Consider the following 23020-nt stretch of genomic DNA (forward strand, 5'->3'; position numbering starts at 1 on the left):
TTAAGTGTTTAGTACTCTGCATTATCTGCGTTTATTTGAAATCCAAAAGATAGAAGTGTGGCTGAAAGGCAGAAAAACTTCGTACCTGAATGACAGAACCGTTCAGCCAATCGGATCACCGAGCGCCTGTGCTTCTCTTCCCTCTGATGGTTCACGGGGGAGGGCGGGCGGTCTGCCAAGGAAGGGGAGTGCGCGTCGGGGTGAATGGATGACGTCGGGAGGCTGGCGCCAGTAAGTCTGGGACTGGCGCGTTAGATCAACACAGCTGGGCCGGGATAGGACACACAGCTGGCCAGGGCCTGCATTCCTTCACAAAACATGATTGTGAGAAAAGGGGAAAATAAGACCCAAATAGGAGCAGAACTGAACGTGCTTTGATGTAAACTGAAACATTTGGAATTGTTCAAATCTAGCTTTTACGGCACTTTTAGGCACAAGAAAGTTAGATTTTGGAAACAAATTGGAAAGTTAAACTTGCAAACAGCAATTGTGCCTTAAAGAAGTTATATTATTTATTACTCCACATGAAAGTGCAATAAAGTTAGGGAAAATGATCTTCATTGCCAATTATTAAAAATATGAGGGGAAATGTTGATCATTTTATGACTTTTATGTGTTTTACTATCAGACTTTGCGATAGAAATTTCAAGACATGAAGCTCTTTTAAATTAATGTATTTGTGATGGCTTGATATTATAAACCCTAAGCATGAAAATTAATAACACGTACATATCTTGATATTGTGTTTTTCTTCCATTTTAACGCATTTGTCTTGTTGCACTATCTATTTTAAACGTATCCCACCTGAAAAAGATAACTGATTGACTGACAACCACCTCTAGGTATCATTTTTCCCAGCCTTTCCACAAGGTAGCATCAGCCAATGGGAAGGCGCTTCTTTTCAACCCCGACCAATAAGAACGCGATGCGATAAAGGGGGCGTGTGCTGCCCCAGGACTGCATAAAAACCTGAGCGTACGTGGTAGTCACAGCGCGAGCTTCTCAGGAGACCACCGACAGCAATCAAACGAGGACCAAACCAACGTTTAACGGAATCATGAAGGCGATCAGTCCCGTCCGCTCGGTGAGGAACTGCTACAAGGCGGTGTGCTGCATCTCGGAGCAGAGTCTCGCCATCAACCGGACTAACAAGCACTGCTGCGAGGACGAGCCGGTGAGCGCCCTGTGCGACATGAACGACTGCTACTCCAGGCTGAAGGAGCTGGTTCCGAGCATCCCGCAGAACAAGTCGGTCAGCCAGGTGGAGATCCTGCAGCACGTCATCGACTACATCTTCGACCTGCAGATCGCGCTGGAGGCTGTGGACCCGTCCGCGCCGGAGATGGTTCTGTCTATAAAGGTGAGGGGCAGATCTGCGGGCTGCAGGGCATCCTCCACAAACTCGAGCTGCACCACAGATGTCCAAAACTAACTTGGTCGGACTAGTTTCATTTTTTTAAACAGAATGCCAGTGTTAACATTATTTCGCTCCTTCCTGTCCATCTTTACGCAGACTTCAGACATCACTCGCAATTTCTCTAAAGAAGAAGGTCGATTGTGCCATTAGGATCACCATGGCGCTCTGTGGTACGTATTTATTTTATTGACCTAAATGAGTGACATGTGTTGCAATTACATAAATAGAAATAAAAAACATTCTTAAAAAAAAAAAGAAAGGGGCCCCTTTTGCCGCACATCCACCACGCTGCCAATTAGTTAGGGCAGCATTGTGAGGCGGATTCATATATCTGCCTGAGGTTAATGAAAGTTCCATGCTAGGCGCCAGTCTGTCTACTCCCCTCTGCAGGGAGGGAGGGAGGGAGGGTGAGAGGCAGAGATCTGACTTCACTTTTCTTCTTTTCTCTCCATGCAGGTGCAGAGAAACACATGTCTCCACTTCACTCCGGGCAAGAGGACAAGAGGGGAAGAAAAGGGTGGGATAGGTATTTGGGATAGAAGGAGACAAGAGGAGGAGGAGGAGGAGGAGGAGGAGGTGAAGGGTTTAAAGTAGGAGGAAAAATGAGGACTGTTTCTCCCAGAGATGAGAGGAGATCAACAGTGGTGCATGAGCATGAAAACAGAGACTCATTCTTTGGCTCCTGGACAGACAGAGCGACACAACAAAGCAGAAGTCCAAGATTGGAAAATAACAAACTGTCTTCCTCACACAGTTGGGATTCCAAGTAAATAGAAGTAGAAATATATTGGTACATTTTTTCTTTAATCTTTATTTTTTTCAATGGATTCCAGACCAGTTTGTTGGCTGACCTCCACACTCAGACTGAATATACAAACCTTATCTTGCACCTCGTTTAATTATCACCCCCAAAACAAAGTTTTGTTGAAACTTTGGCACGTGTCTTTGTGTCAGCCATGGGTATGTACGGTGTGAGTCATCATGGACGTCTAAATGTATTTTGGTGTGTATGTATGTGTGTAAATCCAAACTCTATAATAGAGTTTATTGTTACTGTTTGTAGGGATTGTTATTTCTGCAGACCATGCGCTATGAGTTTCATAAACTCCCTACTGTAGATTTGACTTTGTATGTATGGAAATGTAAAAAAAAAAAAAAAAGAATTAAAGGTTATGTCAATCACTGTGGCCGCCTTCCAGTTGTGAAACAATTGAATGGGTTTGACCAAGTCTCATCTTGGAAAGTTTGGTCGATGCTGACGTGACTTTTTGCCTACGGATGACAATGATGAAATGCTGATACAACAGGATGTACTGAGAAGAATCTTGAAGAATCTAGTGGTTGTGAATCAAACAAAGGGGAATTTCCTCAAACTGCTTCTATTTTCCAGTCATTAAAAGTCATTTAAGATGCGTTATCACAGTTGTGTTAGTCAGAGTTTGTTACTTTGACTTAAAAAGGTTAGACGCTTCAGCTAAAGTAGTACAAATGACTACTTACTTATAAAAATGTTTAAAAAAAATAAAACAGTGCATACATGACATTATGACCTGTAAAATTACCAGCAAATCAAATTTGAACTTTTTTGTATCTGAAAACAAGAGATAAATGTTTCAGAAATTATCATGATCTTATCATTAGCATTCTATCTATATGAGGGCTTTTTAGCAATAATGAAAAGTACAGTTACTTCTGCTCCAGCCACTGTCCCTCAAAATAAAACATTAGCTCCATCTAGTGGTAAAAAGAAGACACTGAGTCAACATTTAAACAATTGCCCAAAATATACAAGGTATAAAAATAGCAACAATTTTTGGTTGGCAACTGCAACAAAACCCTTGAACCTCTTGTATGTGCATAAATATAAATATACAATCATGCTTTAGCAGTCTCACGTCCTATTAGTGATTTTTTTTCTATCAGGATTTTCTTTAAAAATGCAGACAATTTGGGCAACTTTCACAAATAGATACAACACACGTTTTTGTAACTTGTGACTCTTAAATTCATGATTGTTGTCAGCAGCATTTCAGACCTTATTAGAAACTTCAGACACTGAATTTTTGGGGGGCCTTTCTGGTAAACGTATGGTAAACTTTCTGGTTAACGTAAACGTAAGGCTTACCTTCAGGAAAGGGGAATTCTATCTGCACACATTTAAAACAAATCAAAGAAAGGAATCAACAAAAACTTGATAAATTCTCGTGTTTACATGATGTTACTGTAATCCAACATACACCAAATGGTCTCCCGTGGACAATGATTTATTTATGGCCCTTAAAATGACACCAAAGATCTTCGAAAATGCATATAAAAACATTACCAAAGTAATTCCAAGACTTTTCACTGGCTTCCTTTTTTTGGTATGACTATTAAGGGGCTGCACTATGAAGTAGTTAGCAGTTTCCCCTCACAGAAAGAAGACGGTTTCAAATCCTGGCAGGGACCTTTCTATGTGGCATTTGCATGTTCACCCCCTAGATGCTTGAGTTCTCTGCTGGCATCTCCGGCTTCTGCGAATTGTCCAAAAATGTGCTTCATGGGTTATTTGGTGACTAAATTGTCACCAAATTCAATGTGAGTGTGATTTTGCAGTTGTGTGGCCCTGCAATAGAGTGATGAAGTGTCCATGGTTTAACCAACAGTTGTTGGGATGGGCTCCAGCACCCAAAAGACTTCAAAAGAAACTAAGAAAATGGAGAGATGAATGAGTTCAAGATTAAATCAGCTTTTATAATGGTGACAAAATAATGCAAGCAGAGGTTACAACTCAGTATTTCATAATTACTTTTTAAGAACTCTAATACTATAATTGAAAAAAAGACGCGCTTCTTTAGATGTAGTATTTATGGATAAAAACAATCTTTTCATAAAAGAAATGTCGTTTTTGTCAGAAGTAAGCTCTGTCTCCCCCTCTGGTCACTGGTGGGAATTGTCTCCTGCGTTCCAACCACACTACAGCTCCCAGCAAGCCCTGGATCCCGCACACCTGACTCTCATTCGCTCAATCAACCACAGTATACTTAAGCACTGCACTAGTGCAAAGTATTTTTTGTGCCCTTCTGCCTTCTTTACTGAGTGTTATTTGTGGACCTGTGCTCCTGGCTCCTGGCTCCTGGCTCCTGCGACTCTTGCCTGGATCCTGGCTCTGCCTGCTGGGACTCTTGCCTGGATCCTCCCGTCTTTCCTCTGATGCTTTCATGCCTGTTATTGACCTCTGCCTGCCTGAACCTGATTTAGCTTTGTGGACTTTTAGCTGAACCAATAATCGGGCTGCATCCAGCCGTCTGCCTGTTCTGGTGAAAGTTTTATTTGTATTAGATTTTTTATTTTTTTTATTTCTGAAGACCGTCTTCTGATCCTGCTGAATCCCTTTTGGGGTCACACGGCTGCTGGAGCCAATCCAGCGTCTGTTGGGTGACAATGGGGTAAGTCCTGAACAGGGCACCAGGGCCACACACTCGCATGCGCACCAATTAGGGGCAATTTTAGAGACATTAACCTTTGAAGCACGTCTTTGGAAGAAAGCCAGAGAAAACCCACGCATGCACAACAAGAACGTGCAAACTTCACACTGAAACACCCAGGTGGGATTTCAACCAGGGCTTCGTCGTTGTGACTCGTGAGATGAGAGCGCGAACCTCTGCTCCACAGTGCAGCCTAAAGACAAAAAGGCTTTTGTTTAAACTTTAAAAAGTACTGCAGTTGAAGAGTTCCAACAAAATTAGGTGTTCTCTAACGGTATCACGCTGAGAAATTTGAATAGAAAAATGTAAAACATAATTTGTGTGAATTTTCACAAAGTCGTGAGGAATGTTGTGCAAACATTTTTTTTTTAATGTGTAAAGAAAACAAACACTCCCAGTTAAAAATAATAAAGTTATATTATTTTGAAACGATGCTTTGTTGATCACGAAAGCAATAGTATTTAAAGTATCAAAGGAATCCTACAACAAAATGATTAGCAAATCTATTCAGGGGATATGTGTGACCCTAAAAAGATGCTTTAAGCTGATAAGACATTTCAACTTCTTGGAAACTTTAAAAGGTAAGCAACAAATATTTCAACCAATAAGTGTTTAAGCTGTTAATTGCTAAAGGTGTAGTTAAAACAAAAAGCTCAATGCTGAAATATCCCTTTGGGTACAAGTAATGGTGCTGCACAGTGGAGCAGTGGTTAGCACTCTTACCTCACAGTGACGAGGCCCTGGCTCAAATCCCAGCTGGGATATTTCTGGGTGGAGGTTGCATGTTCTCTTCCTGCATGCATGGATTTTTCACTTCCACCTCCCACAGTTTAAAAACATGCCTCATAGGTAATAGGTCTCTACATTGTCCATAGATTTGTGTGGTCCCAACAGCTGCTGGGCTAGCTGCAGCAGCCCTGTGACCCCAAAAGGAATTTTGCTGGTTCTGAAGATGAATGGATAGGTACTGTTCTGTGTGTTCATTTGTTTCTGTTTACATTTTAGCAATGACAGTTAAGATAAGATGTTAATCAGACTATACAACAGTAATCTTTTTATATAATAGTACATTTTCTAGTATGGCGTGAGCTCATTTTCTTACTATCTCGGAAAGATGTTTTCATGCAGCTGATTCGGGACTTTTGTGTATGTGGTCAGACATCTTAAGCTCATCATTTTCTAAAAGGAAGTGAATATCGTCTGTGAGAAGCCTTCTAAAAGTAGCATTTCCGCCTAATGGCTAAGTTTATTGAAGGAAACAAAATTAGACTTACTGAAATTTTAGTGAAATATGGAGAATTTGACTCTGCTTTGACTTTTAGAGTTGTTTTCCCACTTTTAGTCAGACTTTAACAATTTATGTTGTGATGTTAGAGTTTCCATTTTACCCCACAAGATGGGGATGTTTGACAGGTTTCAAACATCAGGATTCTTTGACTACTTTCATTCATTTGTTTTCTAAACTCACTGTGTACCTTTCAGGGTCACGGGGCTGCCAGAGCCTGTCCCAGCTCTGTTGGACGAAGATGGGGTACAGTGTGAGCAGGTTGCAAGTCTGTTGCAGGGCCACACAATCATACACACACTCACATGCACACCTAGGAGCAATTTAGAGGAATCAATTAGCCTTTTAGCCCATGAACCATGGTTTTGGACAGTGGGAGGAAGCCTGAATACTGAAGCGCCATCGTTACATAACACACGTACAAAGTCAAGTGCACAAGGAGAACATGCAAACTTCACACAGAAGGGTCTCATCAGGGATTTGAACTAGTGCCTTCCTGCTGTGAGATGAGAATGCTAACCGCCAATCCACTGTGTACCCTTTCTTAGACCTCTCATAAATGCAAATAGACTATTTTAGAAAAGTCACAGGTTATCCAGCAAAGGAATCCCTGAAACTGAAAGCATTTCAAAGAATCTTTGGGCGGATAGACTTAAGTTAGTGGTCCAGCACAAAGGGCGTCCCTGACTCAATGTGAGCTTTCTGTCAGCAGAATGACTGAACCAAAGCTCTGGGAGGCTAAAATCCTTTAGTTTTCAAACTGAAAAAAGGATGACTAAATAAAGAGATAACAATACTTTTAAAGCAGCATCCTATAGTTCTGACCTGAACACAGCAATTGCAAAATGACTGTCAATGGTTAAAAATTTATAATAAATGCTTAATCAATTATGCAAGATGGTTAAATTGATTTTTCTAATAATATTACTTCATTTGCTCCAAAAATTTAAAAATTGATTCATGATTTTTCTTAATGTGACATAATTTTGCATATATTGTAACTTTTAAAACTTGAGAATTTCTTTCTATGAAGACTTTTGAAACAGTGTTCTGTCTATTTTACTGATATAGTATTTTTATTAATCATATACATGACTTTTTTTTAAGTAACATAATTGCATATATTTTGGATAAATGATCTGCAATTGCCATGTTGATTTCTAAACGTTATTTTTTACATAATAATTTAAGTAATTAATCTTTGTCATGTGCTTAATTGATACCTCAGGATTCTTAATTCTGTCTGATAAAAGCTAGGAGCCGGATATTGATAAATCATGTAATAAAATGGTTACGGTAGATTAGGGGTGGGATTATATAAATTTGCTTCCTTCCACTCCCTTTCAAGCAATATTTATTATGCCTAATTATCATAAGTTTGGTTCGCCATTGTATGAATGTATAACTGGTGATTGTATTGTTTTTGTGTATGATTCCAATTTGATTGCTTGAAATAAACCATTAAAAAAATTGTACCAAATGACTAAACAACTCCAAAGTTTTACTGTAATAAAACCCAACTGACGCAAGTAGAAAACATGATGCCGGCTTAGTCCAGTTTAGAAGGCATGTTTTTTACCTACAACTTTTCAATGTTGCACATATAATTTTATTGGACAAATGAAAACACATCAACAATCCTCCATGATGACCAAGAACTAAGATTTCAAGTCACAACTTCAGTTTTAGGTCAACAACACTAGGCGTTTATCTGATTACCCGCGACTTTTTATAGGTTTTATTGGAAGAAATTCCACTCTTTAAAGACGTACCGTCCATGGGAGGCTTTAGGTCTCCTCGTTCTTGGCCAATAGGGGTCAAGTCATCTGGCTTGGGTTTGGTCGCCAAAGATGGGGGAGGGGGTGTTTTCTTTCAATATCTTTTGTGAGCCAATAAGCAAGAGTGGTGAATCCAATTATCATGTACAGACAATGCAGGGCTGCCCCTTGCTGTGTGCCACTTTCCTTATTTTAGGAAATACGTTTACAAATGTGTGCTCTATTGTCACCAGAAATATAAATTCTGAAGGAAATGGAGTTCTTTTAATAACTAAATGACACTTTTTACAACTATTTTGGGATCTATTTTAGTAAATATGTACAATTCAAAGTTAATATTTGTTTGAACTACAATTTCACATTTAGTTGCATTCCTTTTGTCGTACTAATAGTCATTTTAGTCCATTTTAATTTGGATTCATACTCCAAATTGTAAAAGTTTTGAGTAGTTTGACTTTAAATGTAGTATTTTTGCTTGTATTTGGTAAAGTTAAGTGCTTAAAATTAGTTTCTTAATATTGGTTTTTTTTGTTTCTGTAACAAACAGTTCAAGTGAGACAGCTTAAGGCGCGTGTGGAGAATTCGTGTACTGTCTCTTTAAGAAAACCAGGCCCTGCCCCGAACAACTGTTTTATGCAAATATGACAAGCCGAGCGTGCCACCAGCCAATCAGGGGCGCTCTACAACCGCGGGAGATCCGAATTTCGCGGGACGGAGTTTGGCGCTAAAAAGACTATTCAGCTGCAGCTCCTGTCGCGTTGAATGGAGAAGGGGCACCCCGAGGTGGACTGACGGCAGCCGCACACTGGGTCGGAATCCGCAGTCGGAAGGACTCACCAGAAGTTCTAGCGTTTGTCCCCGAGACGCATTTTCGAGTCGAACTTTAAAGTCCCGCATGTTTGAAGAAACTAATTTATATTCGGAATCGTTTTTGGATCTGGTAAGACAAGTTAAATACGACTTATAAAAAAACGAACTAAGAAGAGGAACGAATCTATCAACGATTATTATTAGGAAACAGCGTCATATTGCGGATTTAATTCGTGCATTTTATTTTGAAAATATTAATTTAGTATTTGCAATTCTTTCTTCTTTTGTCGACGTCTTCTTCGGGGATAATATTATTCTCTAAAGCCGGTGATCGTCGCGCTGGCCCTAACGGCGCGCTTCTCTCCCCGCTTGACCAATCCGGTAATTGAGGTTTTCCTCGGGAAAATGATGCGGGTGCCTAAAGGCGTCTCTCCGGCTTCGGTTCGGCCAGCAGTGGCGCTCGCCTCCCAGCAGAAAATGAAGGTTTTGTCGTCCGGAGGAGTGAAGAGCGACTTCTTCAGCACCGGACTGTCCAGCCCGCCCATGCACGCGGTACCGATCGGGTATTTCACCCAGATCGGTAACACGGCTGCGGCCGAACAAAGAGCCAACAGCCTGTATTCAACCCCCCACGGCCCCGAGGCTAAACCCATCAGATCATCCTCCGGGCGGCTGCCGGTAAGGAGCATTTCTGCAGCTCATTTTTCTCTTATGAACAAGGGATTTCTTGTGCCCATGTGGGAGGAATAATGCATGATTTCCATCGGCATGCGCAGTTTTGCAATTATGTTTTGACGCGATAAGCCACAGAGGGGCCTTTTTCCCCCATGTGTGTGCATCTCTCCACGCAGTCCAGCTGTATAGCTGGAGCAAGCCAGTGTGATTGTTTTTGATGTGGCAGATAAAGAGGAAGGGGCCCCCAGTTTGATCTTGTTTAGAGGTCCCTTGCGAAAAAATGTAGGATGAGTGGCCCCCTATACTGCAGTGAGTCAGGATGGCTTACAGACCAGAAGACAATACTGAGGGCATGGCTGTGCTGGTTGGAGGCATTATTTCCCTTACTCCTGCATTTGCAGACTACACCCAGAGACAGCTGCTCCATCTGCACCTGTCAGTTAACCAGTGCTGGACCTGTGTAACCTGTTCATGCAACTGCAGGAAGCAGGGTGTCATGAGTGAGCAACTGTTTGCTTTCCCCACAGAGCTTTTTGATTGAGGAAAAAAAAAAAAAAAAACTTCCATTCACTATGTTTCCTAAAGGATTATGCTGTTGATCTGCTGTGGATTCTGATCCACATGCATGCTGCCACTTCTATTAAAATCTCCCATCGTTCATTTAGTTGTTGGAGAGTGTGCAGGCTCTTCAAATCTCACGCTGACCCCTTGGCCCAGGAGCGTGGATCCACTAATAGGCCCTCCAAGAGGATTACTTGGACAGTTAGAAATAGGCTACCACCTGGCTTATCATATGTTGAGGTGATTTTACTGTTCAAGTTTGCGTTTTTACATCTCATAAAGGCATTCTTCTTCCTCATCCAGCATTAACACCAAGTTTATAGCTAAGTCTTAAAAAATACACCAGGATTTATAGGTTTTGTCTCCATAGATATTGTGTTTATTCTGTAAAACAATGATCATTTTTAACATTTTTCCATGTGTGCATGCTTATTTCAACAGTAATAGAAGAACTTTAGAGTAAAACGTTTTCGGAAACTCATATCGTTGGCTCTTTTTTTGTATAATTGGGAGATCTTAGATTCTAAGATGTTTATAAATGTGTATTATAATGAGTTATAAAAAATAAAGAAAAATCAATGCAACACAATTTCTGCAGAAATGACACATTTATAAACACACGATGCCTCTTCAATGAAGTGTCATCATAAATTTCACACCTTTACTGTCATTATATTGTAATTATCAAGTGAAGATGCGCAGATTTTCTCCATTGAGGGTTTATTTGCACTTGATCTGAGCCGCGGTGTTGTTTGAAGCGATCTCCTGGAAACTGGGTTTTGCCATCACAGCTGCTTGGGTGCAGGCCTTGTGTTTACAGGAACTGCTGCATATGCAGCACACTTCCTTTAACAACAAAATAACCACCACTCTTTTGCATTTCTGCCTCATAAACGGAACCCTAGCCCTGAGATCCCATAGACTCAACCTTTCAACACTCTGTAGACGACATGTACAAAAAAATAACATCCTTAAGTTGATTTTGAACAGCTTTTGTTGACTTTAGCTGCAGATGTCTCACATTTATGTACCAATCATGCTGTGTAGTAAACGTCAGTGCATCATTGACTTTTAACCAGGGTGTGGAGACAGTTCAGAGTGTTATGAAATAGAATTTCCTTTTGGGCTTGATGATGATGCAAAATGTGTTACAGTCTTCAGGCCATCACTCTAAAGGTCATGGCTGGTCTTTCACTTGGAGTTTTCAGATGCCCCGCATGCATCCATTTGTCTACTCAGGATACCCCTGACAAAAATACATCACAGTTTATCCACACAATTCCAAACCAGGAACTGTCATGTTCATGTAGTTTAGTCAAAATCTTAAAAAGAAATACAATAGATTAATTTTACACCATACATTTACAATACTGTTTAGTATTAAGGGATGCTTCAACCTAAATTCTACATTTTGATCTGCATGCAGAATCCTTGCTAATGTTTTTAGGAATGCTTCTCTTGCAGTTTGGTCATTAAAGACCCACCTCAGTGGTGTTTTTAACATGTACTTGTGGCATTTGTCTGATTATAGAGGACATATATAAAGAAAATTAACTTTAAAATAGCATTTCTGAGTATTTATTTATTCAAATCGTTGTGAATCAGGAGCCCACGATAAAATGTAGTTTGAAAAAGAGCTTAATTGTGATGTCGAAGATGCACTGGGCAGGTCACAAGCTGTCATCAACAGGAAGGAAAGGGGGGTCGGGGTTGCTCTGCGCCAATGATCCCGCCCACAATCAGAAAGGAATTTCTAATGAACCCCTGCGGCTCTGTAGAAACTATGTCCTTGAAAATGGACAGTTTTTGTTTTTCCATTTGACCAAAAGATGAGCGGAGTGGGACTTTAAAGGTTAAGGCATCGTCTTAACCTGGATTGGTAGTTACCTTCAAATTCACTTTGAAAAAAAGAAATGTTACAAAGCCGATTGTTTTCTGGGGAGTTAAAAAATAAAACGTTCATTTAAGCCTTTTTTTTATTGTGAATTTTCAGAAACAAATAGAACTGAAATTTTAACTCCCCATTTTGACTTCAGCTTTCGTTTTAAGCCGTGGAGGGTTTATAGGGAAAGGTAAACTTGGATTGGCTGTAGGATTCTGCATTCCGGATAGAATGTAATATGTTTGTAGCAGCTAATTAAAGCACTAGGGTGTAAAGAAAATTGTTGCAACCACTCAAAATCTCTTGTATTTTGTAGTATGTCTGCCTTGATGGGATGCAAACTGTTAAGAAGGACAACTTTTTTGGTCAAATGCGTGTCTTTCTACCTGGTAGGAATGTACCCTTCTATAAATAGCTTTAAGTTGCTTTCTTCAAGCCCCTGTGGTTAGCGTCTCAATCACGCTGCTGCCAGAGTCATTTGTCACATTTTCATTTGCATTCCTCCCATCAGCCACCTTCTTTTGCCTCAGGTCAGCCCGACCCCAGGCGCATTACGCCCTTACGGGGTTTTTGTTCTCATCGCAAAGCTGTATTCCCATCCAGGAATGGATTTGCTTTGCCCTGTCAGCACTGACAAACAACAAATTAGCTCGTTTCCATGTAAGGTTGCCCAACAGGTGTGGCGCCATGAGCGACTCTGTGCAAAGATGAGGGCGTTTGCAGGCCTACTGTAATTTGCTTTCGCATGGATGGAATCTGACCGGCTAAGTTTGTTGGTTTTTTTAAGCCCGGACGGGGCTGGATCTCACGTTCACGTGACAGGAATGCGCGCGTGGGAAGAGCCAACGTAGAGATTTCAGTATGGCAGTAGAGGGGGTGGGAATCAGTCCAAGAATGTAGTGCAGAAGAAGGAGAAAGAGGAGGAGGAGGCCACGTGCTTTGGGTGTAACTCAGTAAGCAGACGGGGTGAGGCTGTAGCCAGCATGAGGGAAGTGATACTGCTTGTCAGGGAGATAATGAGTCAATGAGGAGGGGAGCTATCTAGTCTTTATAGTTAACAACTAACCTTTACAGCAGTTGATTTTTCTTGGAAATGGTTTAGCTTTGGCTAAAACCGACTTGCCTGCGAACCTTTAAACGGCCAATTCATTGTTACTGTAGTTTTTAATCAAACAAAAGCCAGTTGTTTTTCCAGTAGAGGCTGTTTTTCTATAATGATTGAGTCACCAAAGAATTCTGCAGAAAAACAAAAGGGAGCTCCCATAGCGCCCACCTGAACCGAAAACCGTCGTTACCCTTTTTACAACACACAACCAGGTTTACAGCTCGGATTCAAACTGCCTTTGTGCAGTTTTGATTTAAACCAATCCAGTTGGTAACTTCTACTCCTACCCTACTCGTCCTCGAAGAACTTTTGAATCGCTCAAGACAGCATGAATAAAACTGTAGTTGCCTGCTTTTGCTGCTGCAGGTAAATCCACCTTCCTAAAGCCTGTTACATTTGCATCTACACTGCTCCAGATGTCAGGAGCTAACATGTGGTCACATCAGTCTGTGTGTTTGGACAATCCCGCCGTTCCTTGGTCCCCTCAGCCGTCAATGGGCCACTTTTCTCGTCTCTGAAGGCGGCAGTTACCCAAACCTGTCGACTAAATCGCCTCGTGTGCCTTATTTGCCGCTGATTTGACAAAGAGGCCTTTGTTGTGAACTATTTGTGAAGGGACGGGGTGAAAAGATGAAGGTGTCAGAGGAAGAAGAAAGGTGAGGTTCCAACCACATGGAACAGGGGCAGGCAGCGGGTCGGGGGCCAATCACTTTCCATGCCTTTTCGCCCACACACAATCAGCCCCTCATCGGAGTGCTTGGGAAAGTGAGAGGGGGGATGCTTTGTTCATGCACTTGAGGACTGTTGGCACATTTACAACCCAGCTACGTTGAGCAAGCCCCCCCCCCCCCCCACCTCACTTTTGTGATTTGCCAAACCCATCGAATAAATGCAGGAAGATTTCCTAGTAGATTATCGATCTAAAAGGAGAACAGCTTCATAGCAGTTGGGAAACATGATCACTTGTCTTAATGTGGAACAATCCTTTGCTTTCCAGGCTAAAAGGAAGCTGGACCTGGAAGACCCTGAGTGCCTTACAGAGTTTCGGACCCCCAAAGACAAAGGCATTACTGCAGCAAGGATACCAAGTCCAAGGAGTGGGTAGACCTTACGGATTGGAGAATTAAAGTTTAACTGTTGCAGGTGCAGAATATGGTCAGGTTTAGGGGTAAAAAGAGGTTTTGCAGGATTGAATATAATACCACTACAGGCAGAAATCCCAAAGTTGGTTCAGATAAATTGGGAAAATACAATAGTTTTAAAATAGGGCACATTGAATTATTAGGGCGCATCGTCAATGAATGAACTTTGGAAAAAAACTTAGGCCTTTAAGTGTGCTTTATAGTGCAGAAAATATTGTAAATGGTATTTCTCTGTTGGTTTGACCTTTTTTTTTGCATTATAACTCTCAGCGCCAAAGTCTCCGGGCGAGCGGACGCGGTACGACACCTCACTGGGCCTGCTGACCAAAAAATTTGTGGGTTTGATCGCCGAGTCCCCTGATGGAGTTCTTGACCTGAACTGGGCTACCGAAGTTCTGGAAGTGCAGAAGAGACGCATCTATGACATCACTAACGTCCTGGAGGGAGTCCAGCTCATTCGAAAGAAGTCCAAAAACAACATCCAGTGGCTGTAAGTTCAAAGGGGGATAATTAAATAACACCAGCAGAGGATTGGATGAGGGATTCTGTATTTCTGACATTAGATTCATAATGAATGTCCGACATCCCTAACAATGATGCTTTCAAGTGCAATTGATTGATTTGAAGATAACAGAAATTGTAGTCATTTCACATTTTGCAAAAGCATTTGAAATACTTCAAATGTAAAAATTCTACTCGTGGAATTAAAAGTAAAAAAATAGGCAGAAAATAACTCATTACTCCAATAATCACCACCATGATAGATTGTGGCTACGCCAATGTACCAACTGATGGCAAACTATCACATCACTGACCTGATGCCCTTTGTTCTCATTTTCTAATTCAAAATTTCACTGGGTGTGAAGTAGGCTTTGCTTTCTGTGACGGAAAATCCTCAATTGGGATCATTGTTTGTGGTTCTTTAGAGTGGGAGATGTATTTCGAGGCGGGGCCAGTGGGGGAGAGAAGGCTTGCTCCTTGAGGAGAGAGCTGGTGGACCTGGACAGAGCAGAGAGATCCCTGGATGACCTGATACAGTCGAGCACCACCAAGCTCAAACAGCTCACAGAGTACAAAGACAGTCAGAGATATCCTTTTTATAGAGCGGTTTGAGGAAATGACCGTCATATTGACACAACTCAGCTGTTGGTACCTTGACCAAAGCTCACGCTGGGCTACGTGACGTACCAGGACATCCGCTCCATTGCCAGTCTCAGAGACCAGACGGTTATAGCTGTGAAAGCTCCAGCTGAAACCAAGCTGGAGGTGCCAGAAACGGCAGCGGTAAGACTTCTTTTTTTTTTTTTTAATCACCCATTTGTACTTCTTATTTATTAATATGTTATTGGAATTCTTCAAGTAGTAAACTTCCTTTTTCTTGTTTCCTCTTTACAGCAGGGCTCATTGCAGATCTATTTAAAGAGTAAAAATGGGCCCATAGAGGTCTACCTATGTCCTGAGGAGGGTCTTGAAGATCCCAGCCCGGTTAAAAGCATCCTCAACCCGAGTAAGGCATCTCCTCACAGCCTCGGCCAACCGGGTGCAGCCCCAGCAGAACCTCTGAGCTGCAGTATTAAAAAGGAGCCTGATGACTGTAAGCCACAGCCTGCTCTTTATATTTATTAACTTCCCATTAATCTGACATTTGTTGCAGAAATATTTCAGTGTCAAACTTTAATTGCAGTTTTTAGACTGAATCCGTTTTTTGTAGGGTTTTATTATTCTTTGTAGTGTTTATAGAGAGATTTTGCTACAACCCACTTTGTAAAAAGATCTGTGGCTGTTATAATGAACCGGCTGCTCCACAGAGTGAACCGTGTCTCTGAGCAGAACAGCTGGAGTCTCGTAGCTTCGGCAGGGAAGGTGCTTTGTTATAGTGTGCGGTCCGGAGAAGGGTTCGGACCACAGTCCGCTCGGCTGCAAATGCACTTAATAATAATGATAACAATAATAAAAGCACATTTAGAAGATAGTCTTGCTCTTTGTCAGAGCTCTGTTTGTTTACAAGGGACCGTATAATATCTTCTTCTATGGTGTTATCGTAATTTGTCCAGACCAATCACTATCTGATACGCCATTGGACAGCCAATCACATAATGTGACGTCAGCACTAGTCGAAGGACCCTGAACGGTTGATGCACGCCGAATGGTTATGGTACCTACACCAGTGGTCTTCTAATTATGATTATGCAGTTTTTAGCCAAAATCAAAAAAACACCCTCATATTCTTGGACGTAGTTTCTGCAGAGCAGCAGTAGTTCATTTGAAACTTACCTCTGAAGTGTGGGCGGCACAATTGGCACAGAGCCACCCGCCCCCCTTTCCCTTCCTTGCTAAGAGCTTGGAGCTTGTGGCCCACCCAGTTTATTTTCTATGTCACATTTTTCCAACTGTATTCTTTCATCTACTTCAGATTAACAACGATCTGAATAAAGAAATACTCAGCAATTTTAAGCTTATTTCTCTATATATTCAATTCAATTTATTTATATAGACAACAATAGTTGTCCCAATGGGCTCATGCCGTATTTATGTCCTCCATCATCAGAAAATTTCTATGAGAACATCCTAAAATCAACAAAAACACAATTTTCATCTGAGTGGATCTAACTACTGCAATCAAGATGAAAACAGTGTTTGCTCAACTAAATTAGCATGACAATTAAAACGACACTTTGTGAAGTGGCGACGGTCTCCAATAAATTCCAACAATGAAAAAACATTTTAAAAAAAGTCAAAGTAAAATAAAATCAAGACAATCTTAATCTTAATCCAAGACGAGGACAGAATCTGGGCTATGAGGGCACGACCGGCAACCCCCACCTCTCCTGCTGCCTCTCTGTTGGATCATCCAGCTTTGCTGTGAGATGATCAGGATGAAGGCACAAATGAACAGATGTGGGATGAGATGGTCCTTTAGAAATACTGTCGAAAAAGCTTTTAAGTGTGACGTACAAGTTACCACGCAAAGCCACAAGCTCAGTGTTCCGCTCCACCCCGATGCACCCACCCCGATGCACCCACCCCGCAGACAAATAGATCCGAGTACGCCTTCGTTTTCCTCGTCTGAGCTGATATCTGGCTCAAAACTGTGAGGCTGGATAGCTCCAAAATTGCTCACCACGTTTGTTGCATCGGTGATGTTATGTTGGGGGTGTGAGGGGTCTCTAAGCTGGCAGGAGAGCGTGTAAACAAAGGGATGATGGGAAGGGGGTGTGCTTATTACTCTGTGGCAGCCGTCCTTCACACGACTCAGAGGGGAAATTCTGAAAAACTACTGCCATTCTGCAGGAACTATGTACTAAACAACACACGTTTTTGTTTTTGTTTTGCTGTTGCTAAAAACGGCATAATCATGATTAAAGGATCCACTGGGAATGGTTTTAAAATGGCTAAAAAGATGATTGGAGTGGGACATTATCGATTTGACTGGATTTATTGATTTATTTTAAGCATTGTAGTCAACGCAATAAAGAATTTACACAGTTATCAAAGTCATTACAGGAATGTTGAAATGCATAGATTAAAAAGACAGAGAATAAAACAAAACAAAAAAGTCACTTAAATCACATTTGCTTAATTAAATACAGTGATCATTTACTAAAGTCAAGTATAGCTTGATTTATTCCTTGAAAAGGAGTGGGAAGAAGCAAATTTATATAATCCCACCCCTATTGAGTTAATTCATTTTATAGTTTTACAGTTTTTTTAAATCTGGTTCTGATCCGATTGATTCTTTTCAAGTAACAAATCCAGTAATGATTATGTTTAGAAAACATTAATTCATGATTGTTACGCCCCCCCGACAGGCAAACCTGTCGCAGTCTAAGGGAAATCAAAAAGGGGCCAAGACATATGAACGATGGAACAAATAAGTTTAGGAACAGTTTATTGCGAGGAAGAAGTAACCTGTATCCTGTGAAACAAAAAGAAATAAATAAATACTGTGCTGGTCCCAACAAAAGACAAAACAGAGGGATTGGAGCCTTGGCCAAACATAAAATAATTCAGGGAGACAACTGACCCACGTTGACCGTCGGAGTCAGCAGCTCCCTGCTAAGGCTGCCTAACAAAATCTAACTATTGAAAGTAAATAAACAAAGCCCGCAAATAAAGAATACCAAGGTCCAACCCCCAAACTAAAATAACAAAACCCAGCAGTATAAGACTGCTGAGGACCACGAGGGAATCAAAAGGGAAACAAAGCAACCAGCACAGCTCCAAATCAAAACCACTGCTCCTCAGCCTCCTGCTCTGCTCTCTCTGCATGCCTCTCCTGACTTAAATACCTGGCAGGTGCTGATCAGGACTATTAGCCTCACCTGCCAGGTGAGCAGAGTGTTGGGATGCAGCAGCAGCAGCAGCACATAACAATGATTTCAGTAAACAGTAACTGTAACTATTATGTAATAATCATTGATTATTAGAACACATGATCACATTAAACCAATAATTATTGCTACACATTGCAGATCAATTAAAGAAAATCAATAGCTTATTGATTGTAATTCAAACATTTTAGTCATCATTATTGCACATTACACAATGCAATACTCATCGGTTGTAATGAAAAGATCTTTGATTATTTCACCGCAATCAAGTAATTATTGAAATCCACTATCCTCATCATAGTGCATATTTGCAGCAGGTCTGATTACTGCAATGTTTTAAAGGGACCCTGTTGTTATTGTTATTTCAACATCCTCCTTCCTTTTTGTCATTTTTAAACACAGCTAGTGAATCCGCACCAGCCACGACCTCAGCCGCCACCTCCCTCCTGGATGTCGAGGGTCTGCTGGGTTTGCCTCCCAGCCTCCTCCAGATCACTGAGGACCAACTTCCCGGCACTTCCTTCACCTCTGATGCAAACACCCCATTTGTCAGTTTCTCCCCACCTTTGGACCATGACGATTACCTCTGGAGCCTTGAGGATGGCGAGGGCGTCTCTGATTTCTTTGACTCTTATGATCTTGGTGACTTGTTGAGGAGCTGAGGGAAAAAACAGAAGAATATGGGATATTTAAATGAATCACACTATTAAGCCATCGCATTTTTTTTTTTTTTTTTATTCCTGTGGGAGCATCCCCCCCATTCTTTTGTTAAAGTTCTTCATGAAAAATCATTTGTACATACTGTAAAGATGATTTGACTTATAGAGCGCTTACATGGAGTTTGAGCTATATTTCATAAAAATTAAAAAAGCAGGGGTTGGTGGTATACTACAAAAGTGAAAGATAAGAAAAAAGAATTTCTGTGCATGTGGTATTAAACAAAAAAGGATATGAGGCATTCATATGGACAACTCAGGATTTTTCCAGTTGGTGTTTTGCTAATAATGGCCTGTAGGGGGCAGCCTTGTATAATGTCAGCTTTAATTTAAATGGAGCTTTACAGGCTTGAAAACACTGGATGAGAGTAAGCTAAAGCCATAAGGAACCACACAAAGAGTGAAAAAGTTGTAGGAAAGCTGTGAACGAACTCTTTCAGCTACAGTTGTGCGGATTCTGTGCGTGTATTTTTGAATCACACTGTAAAAAGTGACTTCTTTGAAGGTACTCATGTTGCTTCTGTCGGGTGAGATTTACTCTCCACTGCCTTATGCTCCATATTAAGCCATGTGTCTGTTTGGTGCTGCATTTTGTGCCAAAAACAAAACAAAAACAAAGATCCAAAGCCAGAGGATGGATAATAGCTTCTCTCTGAACAATCAAAGAGGATCTCTCTTTCTCGCTAGTTTCCCAAGGCTGTTTTTTTTTGTGCCAATCTTGCTCCCCTGTTGATGCAAATTTAATAGGTTTTATATGTTCTAGTAGGAAAAAGCTACTATTGTAATTCTTAGGAAGAAGAGAAAAAAACACAGGTAATGAAATGCAGCATTTGTGCTGCAGCTACTTACGAAAGCTGTTGATTTAGCAGCAATTTTTCATGAGAAAAAAAAATAAGTTCTTTTGTTTAGGAAATAGTTAAACATTGAAGAATTTGTGTCTTTGTTTTTCAGGTTTTCAAGCCTCTTGTTTCCCTCATGTTGTGGAGTAATGCTTATGAACAAAAGGCACAAAGTCAATGACTTTATCTGTTAAATGTATTGAGAAGTGTTCTAGAGATTTGAATTTTTTTATGCTATTTTTTTATTGTATTTGGCTTTCCCTCTACAATTTGGAGATAAGCTGACTGTCCTGTCCTAACAAAACTTGAATATGAGTGTGTGTTGTTGGGTACCGAGGTGTGCTTGTGCGTGTGTGGGTTTTTACCTTGTAGAATAGAGAATGTGAACTCAGAATTTGTAGGGCTTTTACGTTTAAACTAGTTTTTGTTTTTGGTATTTGTACAGAAATTGCTTTGTATTTATGCCTATTTTTCAGAAAAAATTTGGATTATTTTTTAATGACTTGCAGCACTTACTATTTGGTAATTTTGTGTGGCCAGTTTGAAGTTGTTAAATAAATACTGAAGCCAGTGCTTACACCTGGAATACCTTGAATCATTATTTTATATGCCAACAAAGTCTCTAAATACTACTTAGTTATTCCTTTAAATTCAAATGTAGTTTTTCTAAAGCAGGAACTTATCTGTTCTTGTTGAAATCATATTCTAATAAGAAATAATTTTCTTTAAAGATCCACTTTGATGAAAGAGTGTTTTTAACATTTTCTTGTGGCATTTTTCTGATGATGGAGAACATACATTAAGAAGATTTGGCATAAATTTGCATTTCTGAGGAATTATTTATTTAAATTTTTGGGAATCAGTAGCAGAAATAAAAAATTGCGATTTGAATAAGAGCTTTTAGGTGATGTAGAAAATACATTGAGGCGTCCACAAGCTCTCTAAACTGAGCTCTGAGCAACAGGAAGGGAAAGAAAGTTGCTCTGCACGAACAGTCCCATCCACAACTCATGTAAATCTTTGATGACATAATCGTCATTAAAAAAACACTGAGAACACTTCTAAAAAAGCTCAAAAGATGATCTGAGTGGGTCTTTAAATGTGCAGAAAACAATTTTAAGAATGGTTTAAATAATCTAAAAATTCACAACTTTTGATGCAGTTTAGCTTCTTTGTTAGTGTTATTGTTTTTTTTAATTCAGAAAAAGAAGCAACCATATCTTTGGCTATCTGCAGCCTTAAATTAGCCACAGGGAGGTCGGCATTTTAAACCAAAACATTAAGTCAATACTATTTCTTTTCTCTTGTAATTCTAAAAGCAGCAAAGCTCTCACTATTAATAATGCTGACCTATAGGAAAAGAGACGTTTCCCAAAGAACTTTTGACTAATGCTATGTCAGGCAGGCTGACACGAAAACCCCCATCATTCTTTGTGAGAGGGTTGCTTTGGAAACAAGCTCACTAAAAGCAAAAGAAAAAAGGGGAGGTCAGAGATCAGTGAGGGTCATGGCAGAGTTGACACAAAAATAAACAAAAGATATTATTTTATGACACTGCTAAAATAGACTCCTACAAACGAGTCCTGTAAGTATATTTATCTCCAAAAACAAGTTCACTGACAGGGCTCCTAATGAGCTATTTTAAAGGGTTTTTTTTAAGCCTAACAAGCTTGTTCTGTTCATTCTCATGTCATTTTATGAACAAGCAAAAGTTCATGGGCCCTAAAAAAGTTTTCGCAGCCAGCCATAAAGAGCCCTTTCAGGTGACTGAGCTTGTTAACCATAATCAGATGCTTGTTAGATATCCATTGCCAGATGTTGCACACAACAGCACGTGAGCTTAAACTTGACGTATTTAACTGACAAGTCAAATATATCACACAACCTGTGTGTGTTAGCAAAAACAGACCACGAATATTGTTAGCTGAGGCTTTAAATTGCCAAAAACTAAACTCTTCTTTGTTTTTACACATATATGATGCCTTGCCAATGGCAGAGGTGGTGGATTTTCAGAGCTGTTTGTGGTTGTTAAAGCAGACTGCCTTCGGTGCAGCCACGTCTTTTCCTCTGCAATTTTCTTCTCTGTTGACCAGAAAAGAGGATATGTTCCTGTAAACCTGGCCCTCCTGCTTTGATATAGGTAGTAAATTAGTAGCGGGACTTGCAGAGCTGAGTCAACAGACAGAGGAAAGGAGAAAAATGAAGGTGGAGCGGTGTGTTGTACCCCTCTGAAATGCTGGGAAGCAATAAGAAATCCTGGCGGTTGTTCACTTTACAGGAAGAAGACTGAATGAGGTAGGTTATGTTGGGTGTACCTCGCCAAAAAAGCTCTCTGCTTCCAAACTTTTGAAAGATTTACCAAAGAAATGACTCATTTTTACTGAACAGCAAGTGGTTGCCATACACTGTGGGAGGAGATAGATTGTGTGATATGGGAAATCATTGCAGTTTAGAAAAAAAAGGGAGGTGACTGGGGAGGAAAACAATAACTGAGTCACTGGGAGATGCTCAGTTCTCTTTTCCTCACTCTGACTGAGTGAAGAAGGTCAATGAAAACAGTGCTTTTAATGTGTTCTTGTGAGATTTTTCTGATGATGGAGGACGTATATGAAAAAAATTAAACTCAAAGTTGCATTTCTGAGTATTTCTTTCTATAAGTTGTTGTGAATCAGGAGCAGATGAAAAAAAATGTCCAAGCAGACATCTGGCTCAAAACTGTATGGCCTGATAGTTCCGGTATTGTTTGTCGTTTTTGTTGCGCCGCTAATGTTAGATTGGGGTTGTGAGGGGCTGTAAGCTAGAGCCTGTAAACAGAGACTCTCGACAATGGGGAGGGGAAGGGGGACGGGATTGCTACGCACCAACAGTACCTCACACAACTCAGAGGTGAATTTCTAACTACTGCTCTGCGGAAACTATTTCCTAGAAAACAACACAAGATTTTTTATTTTGCCTAAAAATGGTATAATTATAATTATAAGTCTACTGGAAACACTGTGACAACAGATCAAA

At 40.5% G+C, this 23020-nt stretch overlaps 2 protein-coding genes across 3 annotated transcripts; both read left to right on the forward strand.

Moving 5' to 3' along the window:
* Positions 1-977: 977 nt before the first annotated feature.
* On the forward strand, positions 978-2604 carry id3 (inhibitor of DNA binding 3, HLH protein). The gene is made up of 3 exons (XM_004082237.4): positions 978-1360; positions 1514-1587; positions 1874-2604. Exons 1-2 carry the CDS (start codon positions 1058-1060, stop codon positions 1565-1567), a joined length of 357 nt encoding a protein of 118 aa, XP_004082285.1. The 5' UTR covers positions 978-1057; the 3' UTR covers positions 1568-1587; positions 1874-2604.
* A 6068-nt stretch (positions 2605-8672) lies between these two features.
* e2f2 (E2F transcription factor 2) lies at positions 8673-20594 on the forward strand. Of its 2 annotated transcripts, none has more exons than XM_004082503.4 (7): positions 8673-9435; positions 13978-14077; positions 14393-14612; positions 15049-15210; positions 15292-15406; positions 15521-15716; positions 18856-20594. In XM_004082503.4, exons 1-7 carry the CDS (start codon positions 9163-9165, stop codon positions 19113-19115), a joined length of 1326 nt encoding a protein of 441 aa, XP_004082551.1. In that variant the 5' UTR covers positions 8673-9162; the 3' UTR covers positions 19116-20594. The 2 variants fall into 2 exon arrangements, with proteins under 2 accessions (XP_004082551.1, XP_011488580.1); XM_011490278.3 differs by having other exon boundaries at positions 8675-9435; positions 15518-15716.
* Positions 20595-23020: the final 2426 nt, after the last annotated feature.

The sequence above is a fragment of the Oryzias latipes genome, chromosome 22, assembly GCF_002234675.1.
Source record: "Oryzias latipes chromosome 22, ASM223467v1".
Lineage (NCBI taxonomy): Eukaryota > Metazoa > Chordata > Actinopteri > Beloniformes > Adrianichthyidae > Oryzias > Oryzias latipes.